The sequence below is a fragment of the Amblyomma americanum genome, chromosome 2 (genome assembly GCF_052857255.1).
Source record: "Amblyomma americanum isolate KBUSLIRL-KWMA chromosome 2, ASM5285725v1, whole genome shotgun sequence".
NCBI classification, from domain to species: Eukaryota; Metazoa; Arthropoda; class Arachnida; order Ixodida; family Ixodidae; genus Amblyomma; species Amblyomma americanum.
The window spans coordinates 149,449,058-149,462,371 of record NC_135498.1 but is presented as its reverse complement, the minus strand read 5'-3'; the positions used below and the strand labels follow the sequence as shown (position 1 = coordinate 149,462,371).

General features: G+C 45.0%; 1 protein-coding gene across 1 annotated transcript in view; it reads right to left on the bottom strand.

The window, feature by feature from the left end:
* Positions 1-13,314, bottom strand: part of LOC144121896 (meso-2,3-butanediol dehydrogenase-like) — an 81,668-nt gene that overhangs the window by 53,883 nt on the left and 14,471 nt on the right. Inside the window, exon 4 of the mRNA XM_077655335.1 lies at positions 4,509-4,601. Within this exon, the coding sequence (XP_077511461.1) occupies positions 4,509-4,601 (93 nt within the window). The remainder of the gene's footprint in view (positions 1-4,508; positions 4,602-13,314) is intronic.

Genomic DNA, 13,314 nt, shown 5'->3' with positions numbered 1-13,314 from the left:
AGTGCGCGTGTAACAGTGCGTCGAAGCCTTCCTTGTCAGAATTCCGCATCATTGGCTTCCAGGAATGCAGTATACAAAAACATTTGAGAGCACTGCGGCGACCCGCTTTGAATAAATGCGAAAGCCTGTGGGTGGGAAATTGAAATCTCGCAGATCACTACTACAAGTGTTGTATCACGTAGCGGTTCCTTATTTTTTTTAGTTCAAACTCACGCAACCTACTTTCTCTCAGTATGTTTCTGCAACTCGTCTTGTCACGTGACTTTGCTGTGACGTCATCACTTAGTGAAGTGACTTCGGCGTGGCGTCAGTCATTGTGTCGCGTGCCCGGAGTTTTGCGTCGTCTTGTCATGTGACTTTGGTAAGACGTCATCGCTGTGTCACGTGACTTCGAATTGTTTTCGTCATCTTGTCCCATGACCTCAATTTTCCACGCGACTTCGAAATTTTTTGCAAGTCTTGTCACGTGACTTTGGTACGATGTCATCACTTATCATCACCATCATCATACTTTCATCATCGTTATAATCCTAAATCTAATTTGCCTTAATTCAATTTTGTTAATTACCATTAATAAATTCTCTCAACTACAATTAATTACCGACATGAAGTCTTCAATCTTTATCACGACTTATAACATTGCTCATTAAATTATTACTCAATTACATTACACTCACACACGCACATCGCACACGGACGTCATAGTGCGGACACATTTTGCCGACATGTTTTGCCGGCATATTTTGCGGACATGACCTTGATCTTGCGCCACCTAATGCTTGCACATTAAAATGTGGAAACATGGCTGCCGGTGCAACGTATTACCAAGCGTTCAGCTTTTTTACTGGATTCATGAGAAACACACGCTTTGCTTGAGTACAGTTTTTGATTCGCCAACCTTTTCCCCGAGATTGCTTTTTGCTAACCGACAGAAGTGGACGAAACCCTACCACCATACTGAGAAAGTTCGGACAATCATGTTGCGAAATTTAGTCAACAACACGAGTTGAGATGGGAAGTATCTGCGATTGTACGCAAGGGATGAAGATTAAAGGGGAGTTCAGGGCGCGTTTTGCGCATGTGCAAATAACTTCAGCAATGGTAGCAGCAGGCAGATGGGAAAGCCGACGACGGAAGCTTGCAATGTTCCAGCAGTAGCCTATAGTGGTTTGAGCATCCGCCTCTCGTGCGGGAGGTGCTGGGTTCGTTCCCCAGTGCCTGGTGCAACAGAACTGGTGGCTTGAAGTGATCCTGAATCAATTTTTGAATGATAGAATCTCTTTTGCAATAAGGGGGTATTTATATTTACTCATTCGCATCCACCGAAGTGCAGCCATACGGCTACAAAAAAAAGCTCTCCAGCTTTCTCGGAAACTTTGTAGTTAAAGAAAAATTCGCCCTAGTCCGGGGTTCGTACATGAGACCACCGCTTCACAGGAGCAGTCGCTCTACCAACTGAGCTAACCGGGACGGCAAGCTTATGGTAGGGCGCGACAGAATTGAATAATAGCTCGAAGTGGGAACAGTGTTCGTCAAATGTTAATGGAATAACAAAAGGCGAGTGGGTTTGTAATAAGGGAGTAATTTTTCATTTGTATCCACCCGAGCGCAGCTATACGGCTACAAAGGAAAGCTGTAGAGCTATGAAGCTTTCTCTCAAACTTCGTAGGTGAAGAAAAATTGGTCCTGGTACAGAGCTCGAACGCCAGACAACCGCTATGCCGTAGAAGTCGCTCTACCAACTTAACTACCAACTCAGCTCTGCTAATTGATCAATAACTCGTAGTGGGAACAGTTCTGGACCTACTCCACCTTTCACTAATCTACTCCACCTTAGGGACTCCTCTAAACATTTGACCAACACTGTTCCCACTTCGAGTAATTGATCAATTCGCTCTCACCCTACATAAGCCTGTCGTTTAGGTTGAGGAACTCAAACTGGTCGTTAATGCTTTGGCATGGAGAAGCAGTCGACAAATTATGTTTTTTTTGATGCCGTGCGATCATTCAACGACGAGGATTTAATTAGCAAAGTTAATTATTTCCTAGCATTTGCTAGCCTTACAGACAGAGGCTATAATACGACATGATATTGGTCTGCTCTACACCTTGTCGAGGCTAACGTTATGAAAGTCTCCCGGCCGCGGCGGTTGAATTTCGACGGAGACGCAACTGTAGAGGCTCGTGTACTGTGCGATGTCAGTGCACGTTAAAGAACCCCAGGTGGTCGAAACTTCTGGAGCCCTTCACTACAGCGTCCATCATAGCCTGAGTCGCTTTTGGATGTTCATCATCATCATCATCAGCCTGACTATACCCACTGCAGAGCAAAGGCCTCTCCCATGTATCTCCAATTAACCCAGTCCTTTTCCAGCTGCGCCCACCCTATGCCTGCAAACTTCCTAATCTCGTCCGCCCACCTAACCTTCTGCCGCGCCCTGCTACTCTTGCCTTCTCTTGGAATCCACTCCGTTACCCTTAAGGACCAGCGGTTATCTCGCCTTCGCAGTACATGCCCTGCCCATGCCCATTTCTTCCTCTTGATTTCGACTAGGATGTCATTAACACGCGTTCGTTCCCTCACCCACTCTGCCCGCTTCCTGTCTCTTAACGTTACACCTATCATTTTTCTTTCCATGGCTCGCTGTGCTCTGCTTAACTTAAGCTGAACCCTTTTCGTTAGCCTCCACATTTCTGCCTCGTGGTGAGTACCAATAATATACAGCTGTTGTGCACTTTTCTCTGGGGGGATATTTGTAAACTGCTATTTATGATCTGAATGAACCTGTCATATGCACTCCACTCCATACTTATCCTTTAGTTATTTCCCTCTCATGATCCAGATTAGCTGTCACTACCTGCCCTAAGTAGACTTCACCACTTCCTGCACTTCGTTGCCAATTGTGAACTGCTGTTCCCTTGCTTGACTGCTTAACATTACTTTGGTTTTTTGCATGTTTATTTTTAGACGCACCGTACTGCTCTGTCTGTCTAACTCATTGATCATGATTTGCAGTTCATCTCCTGGGTGACGTTAAACCACGATAAACCATAAACCAAGCCTTATGAGAGTCAAAAAGCAATTGAACTTATTAACTTTTATTTTGTCAGAATAGATTAGGTATTCTAAAGTTTTGCTGTTCACTGAGAACAATTCAACTCAATATGAATAAAAGTTTTACAGCCTACCGGTCATTCACTCTTTCGCACATTGTGAACTTTGTGGACGAGGCGGCGGCATTTGACCATTTGTGAAGGATGTATGGGTGACAGAACATATTATCATACCTTTGCACTGCAGCTTAAGTGCAATGCCATTGCGCTTTCCACATGGGATCAAAAAGAAACATTGGTAGCGGTTGCGGTCTAACGACTGTCATGCTCCCGCGTAAGCCGTAAGAGACGTTCTCCCCTATCTTTCGAAGTATTTAAGTAAATACTGTTCCCGCAATCTTATTTTAGCTGGATACACAAATATCTATATTAGCGAATTCGAAAAAACAAGGTGCGTCTTAGTATATAGATCTGGTCGGCTGGGGTCTTGAAAATAGTTCCAAAGAATATACTGGATACGAATTTTCAGGGCCCAGTTAACCCAGTCCTACAAAAACCTATTGCAATCAGCTGCCGCTCGTTTTACCCACTTGGCTCAGACATTCGCGTAAATGTGGCTGACCACCGAACCTTATTTCTCCTTTACATCAGAGCAGAACCTTATTAACAAGGATAACATACTGTTATCATCTTATCATAAATGTTTTGACTGGGACACAATCCTGACCATGAACCAGCTTCAGGTGAGCTGGATAATACTTTGTACAGCTTCCTCTCAGTCTATAAAGCACGTAACAAGGACCCTCGTAAGAAACAGGTAAGTGTTCAAATCCTGCGGCTAACCAATGAGGAGAAAATTTGGAGTTGTAAAGACAATCCTTCAGTTCCCGCTTTGAAGGAAAGGCATCGGACGACTCGAAACAGGTTGACGGCTGAACAGAGGTTGCCACAGAGAGTCAAGTCACGAACTAAATTAGGAAATTTGCTAGAATAACATGGTCGCAGCTGTCTTAAGGCACGCTTAAGCAAAATTACAGTGAGAGGGGGCCTTAGTCGCAAAGTGAACGCGGCTGCGCTGTTCACTGGGATCCGACCTTGGGCTCCCCGCAGAGACTTCGAAGAACACCGCCTAACCAGCTGAACTGATTCGCGCCACAGTTTAGCCACGTCAGAATACGAACAGTGAATTCGTGGCGCAAGGAGTCGTCAAGTTATTTTGTCGGGCACCACCGGATGCCACGAAATTCTGTGTAACAGCTCTGCACACAAAAAAAAGAATCTGCATATTTTGTGACCTTCAACAGGTTGTCTGGTGTTTGTTCTGCAGTGTTATAATCAGAGCACAGTAAACAGTGTCACTGGTGTATTCCCCGACTTTCTTTACGTGACTACCGAGCAACCCCTGTGAGCGTTTATCATCCCTTCTCATTGCTGATGTCAGGCCAGGCACTCACAAGAATATCGATCCTTCCAAAGTGCTCCGCCGTCTTTTCCACACAAGCTTCCACGTCTGCTTCGACAGAAACATCACCTTGAACAACGAATACCTGCAAAGACACCATATGAGAGAAAAATAGACAGCTGCCAGTTAATATCACTCACTCGGCGACATTGGGGTTATACATCAGTTCTCCACACTTTTCTCGCATCACAAACACTATCCTCTGTGTTTCAGCGAACACATTTTAGAACTACAACAAATATAGAGTTCGAAATAGAAAGATTATCTTTCCGAGAATGAACTGTCAGCGGCGGCGGACGCAAATTGCTTTATTATTAATCCTGATTCGGCCAGTAGTTAATTAAAATTCACTAAATAATTTAGAAATATGGATGGTCCGGTGGTTAGGGCCAACAGAAAGTTCGAAGCTATGGGGCAAAACCATGCCATATCAGTATTCGACACGAAGAAAAAGTCATTCTCTAAAGCTCTGCAGCGCGAGGAAATCCGGTTATTTTTTTTTCCGCAAAAAACCGAAACTCAGCGCATGAGGTGAGGTGTGATGACATGTCACAGTGACTATGGCGCCAAATTTGAGCTGCCTGCTCTGTTGTGCCGTCGCGTGCGCTCCCTTTTGCTCCGTCGCTCTCAGACAAGACGTCCACGCAGTTCTCGATGGCTATACATCCACAAAGTGGCGAAGAAAAATTTACTAAGGGCACTTGATACAACTTGAGTGTTGTGAATGCAAAAGCATTTATTTATTTATTTATTTATTTATTTATTTATTTATTTATTTATTTATTTATTTATTTATTTATTGTACCCTCAGGGCCAGAAGGCATTACAGAGGGGAGTGGGAACACATAAGAATTCAGCCTAAACAGCAACAACAAGGAGGGAAAACAAAAATAAACCAGGAATACATAAAAAGTGAAAACACAGGAAGGCAATAAGATTAGAATGCAGTGGGGATATATTAAAACAGTGTGTAGACAGTAAAAAGGCAATTTTTATACAGTAATAAGCGACACATACTCAGAAAGAAACATTAAGGACTTTACGAAATGCATTGTTATCGGAAATACCTGCGATGTCGTGGGGAAGGTGATTCCAGCTGACACAAGTTCGGGGTATGAATGAGTCATGAAAACATTTGGTGTGACAAGATGGGATTCCAACTTTATGACGGTGATCAACGCGTGCTGATATGTAACATGGTCTAGACAGTAACTTAGGATTGAGAAAGCTGTTGTGGTAAATTTTATGAAAGAGACACAATGAGGCTATTGATCTGCGGTGGGAAAGAAGTGGTAGGGACAAACTTGATTTCATGGCGGTTACACTGCTTGTTCGGTGATAATTAGAAAGAATGAAACGGCATGCGCGGTTCTGTACAGCTTCCAAATCTGAAACGAGTGAATCGATGCCAGGGCTCCAGACAGATGCAGCATATTCTAACTTGGACCGAACCAATGTTTTATAAAGTAATAATTTTATTGAAGTAGATGAACGTGAGAAATTTCTGCGAAGGTACCCAAGCATGCGATCAGCGTTATTTATTATGTATTCAACGTGAGTTTTCCAAGACAGGTTACAAGAACCGTAAACACCCAGATATTTATAACATGACACGGTTTCGAGAGACACGTTGTTAATGTGATAAGAAGAAGGGGCATTAGAGAGACGAGAAATGCGTACATGTTTACACTTATTAATGTTTAGTTGCATGTTCCAAGTAAAACACCAGTCAAGAACCTTGTTAATATCGGATTGAAGACAAGAGACATCGGGAGCTACTAGTCAACCACGTTTGTTTACTCGCTATAGTAGCTAGTACTAACGTCTCAAAGGCCTTTCTAGTGAAGGTCATTAGGTTCAAAGTTCTTAGTGTAAAGGTGTTTAGGAGAGACCACACTATATACGTGCGCGTATAACGTACCGCTTTAACCAAACCATCACGTGGCTTCCGGCTTCCAATCCCTGTTTAGCTGACTTCACTTCCGGTTCGATGACGTCACTTCCGGATTATTTTCCTGTTTGGCGACATCATTTCCTGCCAGAAATGTCACTTCCGGTTCCGGGTATATTGTGCTGTGACGCTGAACTTCGGCGGTCAACACCGTGTTTCGTTGGTGATGAGCGATCTAAGGCTCTTGCCTTGAAAAGAGTGTGCATGACGCTGTGCGATAGCGTCCCAATTGGGCGCTGCACGCACTGGAACACGTCACCAGTGCAGGTTCGACTTGCGCCGAACTATCTGGGTGCCTAATGCATGTCTGCCAACTCTTGCGATATTTCCGTCAAATGTGTGAATTTTGACCCTTCTTACGATTTTACGAGTCTTGCCTGAAATCTTACGGAAAATAAATTTTATTTGCGATAAACATTTTATATTCTACTTAAAAAACACACCGTTAGCTGTGGTAACCTTGCGCCGCTACGAGAGAGGGTTATGTATACCATCTGTGAAATTAGCAGCAGCAGCTGGAACACTGTCCCGTAAAACATCGTTAATTCGACCCAACTAAAGCAACGTGTATTCCTACTCCTCACCCCCGTTTAATTCACATAATCCGGACTGTCGCCACAGTCTCCCAAAATTTCCGTGTAAGACTATGGCGTCGGGAGCTCGTTTGTGCGTAAGCCTAGGCGCTGGCATCGGTCAATTCCGACGGGCCCCCAAGGAGGTGCCGTGTCGCGCTATGACGTTCTCGACTAACCGATCCCACAATATTCATCCACAGGCCTAAACAGCATGTTACGTTGCTTATTGGTGCCCCTGTGACATGCGCGCAACTGCAGGTGTTTAATGATCGGCAGGCACCCGGCGCTAGGCCGATAGACGGTCTGGGCGCGTATTTTCGTTTTCGGAGCTTCGCCCCTAGCCCGAAGCGGCGGCGGCTATTGGCTTGGCGTTAACAGTGAGCCAGCCGAGCTACACGCCGTTCATTTTACTATTATTTTTATTTATGTATCTTGTAAAGTGAATGCAGAAAACGTTCGAAAATATCTGCTGTGCCAATAGACGAAGCTAGTAGAGGTCAATTTTACAGGCTGTTATTTAAGCAACAGAATACCCACAATGTTCGGTTGTACATAATCAGAAATGGTAATGAACACTCAAGCGCACACGTATAAGCCATCACGAAACGTACTCCTCAACCTTCGAAAAGTAGAAACGTTTAATGAAGAAAAAAAAGTTCCTGGCGATTCTAGTTTCTAGTGGCACGATATTCCATACTCTCGCCCCATTATACTAAGGCACTGTCCATAGGTGCTTCGAGTTATATGGTGGTTAAAATTTATATTGTTTGCATGCCTGGTATTTCTATTAGGCAAGACGAAAATGTTGTTTGAAAGAGAGTAATTATTTCATATAATGTTACTTACAACCATCCCGATTTTCATATCATACAACAAAGGAAACTGCAAAATCTGCAACCCATTGAACGAGGGGGCGCTGGACTGATACTTGTTCGAGTATGTTATTATACGCTGTGCACTTTTCTGCAAAGAAAAAAAATTGATGAATATAGGACCTGTAAGTGATAGCCCACGATTCGCAGCAGTATGTTAACTGACAACGAAAAAGAGAAAAGTATATAAATTTCAGCACTGATATGTCCAGCAAGCCCGATGTTTTAAATAGAATATAACAAGCTGAAGCAAGCTTACAGCACAAACTATGAATCTGTTTTTGGCAATGCAGGTTCATTTTTGCTTCTTTGCTTATTTATCGAATGCGGCGTAACTGCCGCTCTGTCAAGGTTCTGAAACAACTGCGCGCTGCCCTCAATTCGGCCTGCTTGGTACTTGGGTTTTTCCAGCGCGCTGAAACTCCGCGTTCACCACGTGCTGTTCTCCGTTTGTGCGTTTCCTCATGGGCAGCGCCACGTGTGAAGAAGCTTCAGTGCTATCGCGTCATGCACTGGGGACGCAACGCGTCATAAAAAAACTTGTGTGCTGGCTTGGCTACACCCTCCCCCCCCCCCCCCCCTATCGGTTTTGCGAATTTTTAAGCAATGAGGTTGGCACGTATGCTAATGCGCGAAGTTTGACTTAAAATTTTGGGGCGATTCCTGCCAACAGAAGATTTTATTAAGTGGCAGGAAGATATGGTATTCCCTTGATGACTCATCTACGCTAACCCGTCGAATGCATTCAAGGAATGCTTCAGATGTCCATGCTGAAACAATATTCAGCACTGTAAAGCGCGATCAGAAAGGATGTATTCATTCCATAAAACTCAAATGAAAACATTTGACTAATGTCTGTCTGGTTGGCAAATTTAATTTTGTAGAAAGATGAATGATGCCAACCAGGTTACTTTTTTAAAAAACACGACGTTTCGCGACCGGCTCGGTACCTTCTTCATGGTTTGACTACGGGCGAGGCACAGTTTGGCTTTTTAAGCCCTCGTTTTGGAGACTTCTGGGTCAGTGGCCGCAAACCATGGATGTAAGAAACGGGTAGTGTCCCCAGGGAGCGATTCCGTGACTAAGTGAGTCTCACGGAAACGATTTGTACTTTTATAAACTACGGAGCTACAGAATCTGATGTTATTTTGAAAGCACCATTCAATGCAGTTATCATGAAAATTTCGCCTGCGACAATTCAAAGCTCGCTCTAAAAAGCGCCTTTTCTGTAACTTGCTCCTCAGGTGGCATCAGATCTCGGAATAGCGGTAGAGCTGCGCGCAGTCGCGACGGTGGATCGAGCGCCTTAATCTCTCTAAAGATTCACACCCCTTTTAATCCCTCAGACATGCGACGGTATAACGCCGTTAAAGCTTCCACGATAGAGCTCTGGGGCACAAGGTCAGCAGCACGCGTATTTACTAGCAAAAGAAAACTGAACGTAGATGATCGAAACGTTTTTCGCGAAAACCCACTCTGATATTCAGAAATTAAAGTGACTATAATAGGCGTAATCCTAGCACAAACAGATGCGAATAAAACATGCAGAGCAATGCCATCAAATGGAAAGATTAGCATGTGAAACGACGCACTATGATCAGCGAATAAAGAAATATTATCAGCTCCCTGATAATATCGCAAGAAGTTTTATGTATGCACACTAGTTTAGCTACCACGAAATGTAGATGACTTCGCCGGGGACGGTGTACTTTGCCGGGACAAAGTCCTTAAGGGCGATGTTGTGGGTCCCCTTTGTTATTCGGCTGATGTCATTTTTTCTTCGAGCAATCGCGAACAGCACGACGCCATTTTCACTCCGGCCCGTGCACTGAAATGCACCGCAGCCGGACGTAACGCGGCATTAAAAGTACAGTCCGAATACTCAGCGCGCTTCTCAACGGAGCTGGACCAGAAGCAGAGGCAGACGTCCTGCTCATGGCGCCAACGAAAGAAGAAAACGCAAGAAAACGATCCTTTCCAGCGCGTTGTCTGGGCGACGGACAGGCGGGCCAGTCATCGTTCAGAAAAGCGCCGAGCGGAGATTCGCGCGAGGAAGTCGTGCGAGAGTCCGCGGCGCGGCGGAAAAGTTCACAGAAATGCGCTACATTCAATATCAAGGGGCTTTATGTAGTCCGGCCGGGGCAGAGGGGAGAACGCCGCTGCTCTAGCTTGGTGCGCTCACTCAATGGGCGTGCTGAGCGAAGTGGCATTTTACAGTGGAGACAACACTAACGGTCGCCATACACCTGTTAAACAGCACCAGAATTTGAAAACATCCTGTTACAGCCGCCTCTTCCTTTCCCACTTGGCTTGCCCTATTTCTGGAGCTGGCTGGGGCATGGATTTACGTAGTTTTCATTTACATGAAAGCACACCGCAGCTGCGCGCTTGCACTGTGATTTAACACTAGCTTTGCAAGTGCATATCCTTCACGAACGAAAAGCTCCCGCTTTTGCTGGCATGGGCACGCCAGCAGTGACAGCAAAGGATGAGACTGAGACATCGTAGACATTTGCAGCCGTTCTTGAAGGGCAACTTCCTTCCAAACTTGCCTCTATAGACATTCAGCAACATGTAACACGACACGGTGTATATTTTGCAGCTAAATTTAAATTTGCTCCTCTGCCACAGTATTCCGATAGCGCGCGCGAAGCAAAAATAAAGACGTTAAAATTTTTCTAATATAGAACACTCACTACAATGTTTCGAAGGTGCTTGGGCTCCAGCTATTTGCGTGAGTACGTCGCGCGTAGGATGCCACAGCGCGCGCCAGTGGTTCGGCACCACTGACACTGAACACCGTGTTCCCGCAGTGAATTTTACTCCTGTAAAGCTGAAATTCTCACAAAGCTCGAGAGCAAGCATGGCATGAAAAGCGAAATAATCAGGCGAACAGAAAGCCTAGACTGGCCGTGCTTAAAGTTCAGCTGCTTAGCGGACATGTGGAAGGAACTACAGAGGAATGCTTAACGGAAATTCGAGATCGATACTTAAACACAACCCTAGAAGGACAGCTGCCAGACTCTTGCGGGACACCAAACGAGGGATTAGACGCCGAAATCACAGAGGCGGAGGTTCGGTTCGCCATGGGGCAACTACGCCCCACGTCGGCAGCCGGGCCCGAAGGTGTTATATACTAACAAAGCTCTTAGAAACTTGGACGCGGGGTCAGTGAGAGCTCTCACTGATCTCTTGAACAAGTACTGGAGGGAAGGGTCCATTCAACAAGAATTGGAAACATGCAAAGGTCACATTCATTACAAAGCTGGGCAAGAAGTTGTGTATAAATAATCTACGCCTAATTTCTTTGACATCTTGCATAGGAAAATTAATGGAGCAAGTAGTTCTCAACCGCCTACAAGAATACTCCGAGGACAATAATTTACTTCCAAACTCCACGCTTAGCTTCAGGGATAATTTTTCCACACAAGATGTTATTCTGCAACTCAAGGGAGACACAATACGCCCGGAACGTCGCAGAGTAACTAAAGCCATACTAGGCTTGGATTTAAACAAGGCTTTCGATAACGTCACGCACGGTGGTATCTAAAAAATTTCTCACATATTAATAAAGGGGAAAAAACTCTCAATTGCATAAAGTCGTTTATGAGTAACAGAATGGCAGAGCAAGCAGCGGGAGAGATCAAATCACACCCTATATAACTAGGAGGTAAAGGAACGCCTCCAGGTTCAGTCCTGTCGCCTTTCCTTTTTAACCTCTCATTAATCAAAATTCCTCTCAATTAGCAGCCCTCCCGGGGCTGCAACACACATTCTATGCCGATGGACTTTATGGACCACAACTGGCAGCTATGGTCAGGTAGAGGATACCCTGCAGCAAGCTGTAAAAGTAATAGAAGACCAGGCCGGTAAAGCAGGGCTAACCTGCTGGCCCTGCAAGTCCGAAGTATTCGTAATCAGAGACACCAAGAGGCCATCGATCCAAAACTTACAAAACCTCCGTCTCCACTTCACATCTGGGCGGAAGGGCTCTCTGTACATTAAGCTCAAACAATAAGAACCCTGTGACTCTTACTTCAGTCAAACAGGAAGAGCAAGGAGATATTAGAGAGACTCAAGACAACTGTGAACATGAACGTACGACTAATCAGGCGAATTGCCGACAAAAGGACTGGAGCGATCAAGGAACTCTCCAAAATAGTACAAGTATTTCTACTGAGTACCTAAAATTAGCAAATAAGTACCTGAAATACCTAAAATTAGACTGCACTGAAAAAGAAAAAAATGAGCGACATGTACCTCCTCCGAAGGACTCCACAGCCTAAGAGCGCACAACACTCTAGACAAGCTTAAAGAAGCACACTTAACAATGAAACAAGGCCGGCTTTCCCGCATTAAAGCAGGAGGAGGCATACATGATCCCCTAGGGCTAGGCATCAAGCTGCCGCCACTAGACACCAAGACACAAGTACCTAAATGCATCGCTCAGACAATACTAGTCACGCCACTAGCTAAGAATATGCATCCTGCCCACCACGAAGACTGAAGGAAAGCTATGGCAAAAGCTCTACACAGAATGTATAGCCAACATGAACAAGCGGTATATGTAGATGCCGCAGAAAACCCACAGAAACAAGCGTTCGTACTAGCTGCGGTGGACACGCAAGGCAGACTGATAGTCTCCAGCACTACTAAAACCACACCCTCAGAAACGGCAGAAGAGGTGGATATCACCCTTGCCATCATTAACACCAGCGCTGATACCATACTATGCGACTCTAAATTCGCGATGCACAGTTATGCAAGGGGCAAAATTTCCCAGGCAACTATGAATAGATTGGGTCAAACAAAACACAGAATTATTGAGTTGATATGGGTGCCGGCTCAGTCCGGGAATCCTGACAACGAAGCAGCACACAACAAAGCTCGAGTATTCGTCAGCCGAGCAGGGGATGCGGTAGTTACTGAAAGTTTCCGAAAGGACGGCCTAGCGTTATATTACGACATTACTAATAATTTTAAACTATAAAGGAGGATCTTCCCTTCTCCAGACAGAACCTTAGATAAGGAGCAGGAGGCTGCCTGGAGGCGACTCCAGACGCGATACCTAATGACTCCTCACTTAGTATCAAAATTCTACCCCACTGATTACCACCCGGAAAGTGCACTATGTGGCGAAATAGCCACTTACGATCTCATATTGTGGAACTGTAAAGAGGAGCCGCGGCAGGAATCTCTAATACAAGTTTCTATTCTCGAGCAATGGGAGGCCGTGTTGGTCAGCTCACACCTTGGCGTTCAAACCCTGGTCTACTCAGGTGGTTGCCAGCCGTGGACTGATAGCCATCTAAAACGGATTATCTGCATTTTGCCTTCTGACGAAATAAATGTTTAGCAACCTAATCACGCACAAGTGAGCGCGTGATTTTGCAACGGACA